This window comes from Pocillopora verrucosa, chromosome 14 (genome assembly GCF_036669915.1).
Source record: "Pocillopora verrucosa isolate sample1 chromosome 14, ASM3666991v2, whole genome shotgun sequence".
NCBI lineage: Eukaryota > Metazoa > Cnidaria > Anthozoa > Scleractinia > Pocilloporidae > Pocillopora > Pocillopora verrucosa.
This window is the reverse complement of record NC_089325.1, coordinates 935,862-941,099: the sequence shown is the minus strand read 5'-3', so window position 1 is coordinate 941,099 and position 5,238 is coordinate 935,862. Positions and strand designations below refer to the sequence as shown.

At 36.8% G+C, this 5,238-nt stretch overlaps 1 protein-coding gene across 3 annotated transcripts in view; it reads left to right on the top strand.

Annotated features, from left to right (window-relative positions):
* The first annotated feature begins 3,254 nt into the window (after nt 1-3,254).
* LOC131773206 (von Willebrand factor D and EGF domain-containing protein-like) overlaps nt 3,255-5,238 on the top strand; it is a 32,188-nt gene continuing 30,204 nt past the window's right edge. The window contains exons 1-4 of one of the 3 annotated variants that reach the window (XM_066161287.1): nt 3,255-3,617; nt 3,706-4,079; nt 4,556-4,609; nt 5,074-5,238. The exon at nt 5,074-5,238 is cut by the window's right edge and continues 80 nt beyond it. In XM_066161287.1, the coding sequence (XP_066017384.1) occupies nt 3,493-3,617; nt 3,706-4,079; nt 4,556-4,609; nt 5,074-5,238 (718 nt within the window). In that variant the 5' untranslated portion in view covers nt 3,255-3,492. The remainder of the gene's footprint in view (nt 3,618-3,705; nt 4,080-4,555; nt 4,610-5,073) is intronic. The other 2 variants (XM_066161289.1, XM_066161288.1) reach the window with 2 other exon arrangements.

Below are 5,238 nucleotides of genomic sequence, written 5' to 3'. Positions count from 1 at the left end.
AAGAGCATTTCAAACCTGACTGATACAAAAATTTAAAGAGATATGAGAGATTTGTAATTTCAAAGTTTTCTAAGTCCTCACTCGCTAAAATAAAGTGGAATTACAATTATTTTCACAGAGATGCAGCGAAGGAAATCTGCTTCTTAATTACAGCTTATAGTTGTATGGTTGAAAACATTACAATAGGCGGCTTCACCAAAATAAGAATTCAAACCAGCATAAATTTTATTTTGTTATGGCCGCGCGCCTGGCGAACTAAGTCCTTTCGACACTCTTCAATTTGATTAGGCTTTTATTTCTATTGTTTATGATGCCAATTTACAAAGGAATTAAAGGTTGCGCCAAGCCTCAGAGAAGAATATTATCCGATGAGGCACAAGTGACAAATGAAATTCGGGTTCGCGGAAGGTGGATGCCCAATCACGTTAAGTTTTTCATCGGGATCCATCCATGGCCAGGATTAATAAAACTATTAACAAATCAGTTATTGGAGCCTGATCATAGTTTCTATTCTATCTTACTGTCAAACGTATTCATCGCAAGAAAATCTCAATAATAAACATTTTTCGCAGGTATTTAACGATAATTTAACTCGCTCAACGAGTGGATGAAAGCCTTTCATTCGAAGAATTTCACTATGCCTTGTTCGAGATAAGCACGCTTTTATTTCAGTAGTGGGAAGTTAGGCTTCAGGTGATCTGTTGCTTGAAAATGATAGAATTACGAGAAGCATTGGACACAAATATATTTGTTTGACCTAGTAAGCAGAGCAAGCGAGCGGCAGCCAGAAGCCAGATCGTCGAGTTTCAACGTCGGTGTTATCAGATCAACAATCTGAAAAGCAGTTTTGTTCGCAACTAGCGGGAGAAAACCATTACTGTCTTCGATGTTATTCTACTTCCTGCTGTTGAGAACTTGAGTTGAAGTCCTCCGAGGCTTTCTTGAGGCTACGCTTGTTCCTGTTTATCACTGTAGTGAAAACAATTTCCATTCTTGAATACATTATCTTTGTTTTTATTACTTAGAAATTATGTCAAAGATGATCAAAACTTTGTGTTCAAAGTTTTTTACTGCGCCTCGCGAATTTCCTTCCGATTAGTTAATTTGCAGCGGCGCTTATAGATATTATGAAATGGTTAATTTTTAAGAGTAAGGCCTAGTTCAAACGTCGATCTTTACATGTACCGAACCTAACGTTTCTATTAAGTACATGTAAAGATCGACGTTTGAATCAATTAGGATCGGCAGATTTGTATAGACGTTTATATCAACTGCCGCTCTTAATTATTCGAGTCGACCCAAATTGCAATTAGGTTCGGTACATGTAAAGATCGACGTTTGAACTAGGCCTAAGCGAGCCTGGAACCCATCGGATCAAGTGATGTGATATAAGTTCTTAAATTTTAGTCGATCATGTACAGGCGAAGTAGGTGAGACGAAAACCATTAAAAAGCGTCGTCTCCCTCGTCAGCAAAACTGTAAGAGGATCGCACGTGAATATGATGAAAGAAAATTTGTATTTTTGTGTGCTAGAAACAGACTTTACCACTGTTGAAGCAACAACGGAAGTTTTGTTGATTAAGCGGAAGAAAGGGACTTCCTTTAATTAGACCCATGACTTAACTTATTTTGGCCTGCTATTTTGTCGTTTCTCACCCAAATCCATATACGGCTAAAGTGAACTTAAGCTGCCGTACGCAAATTTTGATAATTCCAAAACACAATTTAATCATAACTTTTTCCTTTAGTAATGGGGAAAGTTTCGAAACCATATGTTGAAAATATGGTACGCTGAAATATGGCACGTTGAAAATATTCAACGTGCGATCACAAACACGCTATTATATCAGAGTTGAGTGTCTGACATGTTTGCATTACCTTTGAATTTCCCTTTGAAGAAATTATTTCCCTGTCTCATGGATAATTGTGCTTCAAATTCCAACACGCAACGTTTACATCAACAGAGACTATTTATAGGAAAATATCTTTCATCAAACATAATTGTAGGCTGTGATTAGTCATTAGGCTTTTGTCTATCATGGTACCCTAGGAACATGAACAGTTATTGTTATGGTTTAGTTAAACGAGTTCTATTTATAGCAAAAGGTTGTTTTTACCAGCACAAGATCAACGCAATGGGCATTCTAAACTAACACTCTGAGATGCACAACAAACTTATCCGCAGGATGCTCTCAAAACTTTGAAAGGTTACGTGAAAGAGTAAATCATATCTCATAATCCTCATCATATCGACCATGCACGATTTCATTCATGCTGTCACGTTTTAGCCCCCTCAAACTGAGATTGATTGATAACTTGAGAGTGATTGTTTTATTGTCAAACAGGAAAGTATGTCAAACAGGAAAGTAAGAAGTATTCTGCTCCAAGCAGAATACTTTCTTACTTTCTTGATATAATCCGATAACAAATGAAGGTCGGACTTCCGAAACGAGGAAGCCCAATCGCTAATAGTTTTGTATCATAACACCCGCCACCATGCATCTGGATAGAGTTGCGTTCTACTAAGCTTTCATCCAGTGATTTGACTAAGTGAATTTAAGTAATACACAGCGTTCGATCTCTTATCGATAAGTCATAATGCCCCCAATCATACCATGCAAATATTACTAAATTTAATGTCACTGCTCGCATCTTCAATCGTACGACAATATTTAGATTTACCAACGATGACACATGACGGAGCATTGCAGCATATTACTGATTAAAAAAATCATTCTCTCCATTTATTCAGCATACGAACACACACAACCATGTCAGAGTTGAGCCTTTTATCATTTAACTTTATTTTGCATGAATGAAGCGATTTCTACGTTTCTACGTGTCTGTCTTTCAATGAAACCACAAGTATGGAATTCGCCGGGTTGTGCCGAGAACCTTACGTGATGAAAGCTAACCTCCTGTCTGAAACGAGTTTAAAAGGATTAATTTTGTTTCCAGTCGATTAGCTACCGCCAAGTTTCACTAATTTGCATGATTTGATTATTTATACAAGCATAGGAACTTTACAAGATTGCATAAACAATCGTTATATCATCGCTATGTTGAAGATTTTCAGGCCGTCATCACTTCGCCTATTCAAGGAGCAAAGTTTCCAAACAGAATACGCCATTTACTAGACGTTTTGAATTGCTTGACTGAAATTTATAAATTTAGATAATTAGTAATTACTTAATTTTATCATTTCATGCGTATGCCGGTAGACTGTCTTTTATATCTCTATACATATTGTGTAATAAGATTCTACCGATTTTCAGTTAAAGGAGGTCGACCATCAACACATATTCCCGCATACACAAGATAATAGCATTATCACCAATGAGAAATATTCGTCATAGATTCATAATCCTCTCTAATGACCGCGAAAGCTATCGTTGATGCCTGCTTATCATTATTTTTTTCTTCATCTTCTTCCGTGTTTTTGATCACTCTGAATTATATTAACACAGCTCTGTGAGTGGGCATTTGAGTGGCATGTCGACCAGGAAGCTTCTTTATCCGGAAAAGGGAAGTCGAAAGTTGAATGTCAGTATTGTAAAGCAAAAAGCGCTTTCAGCACAAACGAACCTTCATTTTGTGACATCGATAACGAGACTAAGGTGTCTTGTGGCCTTTAGAAGAAATGAGCGAAATTTGCGAGATGCAAACTTTTGTGGTGTTACTAACATTGTTGTCTGTTTGTCGAAGCTTAGATCCGTGTCTAAATCACCAAGTGATAGACGATCCCTATCGGAGTACAGGCTACCAAATTCAACCGGGTGATTCGCCAATCTGCGACGAAAAGCTTAAAGTTGGTTGGTACAAATTCATAAACGAGGTTGGAGGAAATCTTCCTGAACATATAGTAAATCCACATCATTGCGGCACTGTTGCTCCGATATGGATGCGTGGTGTACATCCATCGGTAGCAGACAACGTTGTGGATCGCTTCGCATGCGTAAACTTCAACGGACTTTTCCAAGGTTGCCTAACAGCTATTCCAATTAAAGTCAAAAATTGCTCCGATTACTACGTGTATCATCTCCGTCCGCCTCATGGATGCGCTATGGGCTACTGTGCCGGTATGTTATCAATTTTTCTTTTGATCCAACTTAATATGAATTGAACTGATATTCGTACATATATGTTTTTTCTTATTAAATTTATTGTTATAATAAAGCCTTATCAAGGTAACCTTAAATTACTTTATCTCAAGCCGAGAGAGAGCAAAAGGAAGAGATCAAAGCCTCAATAAGACCATGAAATGATAGAGCTCGTGGCGAGCGTGGTGACGTTAACTCTCCGACAGATTAGTTTTATTCTCCTGTTTAAGTTTTGATTTATTCAACAACTATTTTGACCCAAAAAGGAATAAATTAAAAAAGCCAGTAATTATGCAATCGAATACACAAAATGTTAATCATTTCTTTCTTGGAGAAAACCTTAAGCATTTATTCATACTCTTCCTTATCGCTTTTTGAATTTTTTGTTGCCGCTTCCTTTATTTTTTTAACCTTAAAAGAAATGTTATCACCGCTTCTTTTCAAATCCAAAACAGGAACAAGGGTTCCGTGTCCTAGAGGTCAGTTGGGCTTGTTTCCAGACTGTAGAGGTGAGAATGTATCCTACAGTTGTAAAACCTTTCTTTGAACGTTTCCCTATCATCAATAAGTGTTGTTTATTTACGTGTCATCATCATCACCATTAATCCCATCATTATTTTTTCAATCAGCATCATTGTCGTCATTATTATCATCATCATCAAAATCATTTATATCATCAATAACTCTTTACCATTCCAACAATCACTATCTCTGTCATGGACTATTACTTTAACTGCTACCGTTATGTTACTTCCATTTTCATTGTCATTATCATTGTTACTATTACCTATTATAACTATTATCATTATTCCAAAGTATGCTAGTATTGTGGTGCTGAGCAGTGAAGATGAGTCGAACTTTAAAGACCCAGCCATTTCACAAAACTTCTGTTTTCGTTTTTCTCGCGAAGATCAATGAAAAGTCGAACCATTTAAGAATGATTTTAACGTTTTTCCTTTTGTTTTTTTTTCAGTTTCGCAAAAAATAGATTTCCCATTTGCTCTAGTTCCGGTTCCATCTATTGCATACGTTGACGACGAAGAGGAGATGGTGACACTTACTTGTACGTTTAATTTTCCATCGTGGACAAATGCATCATTCGAAATACAATGGTTTGTTAATGGAAATAGTTCCACGC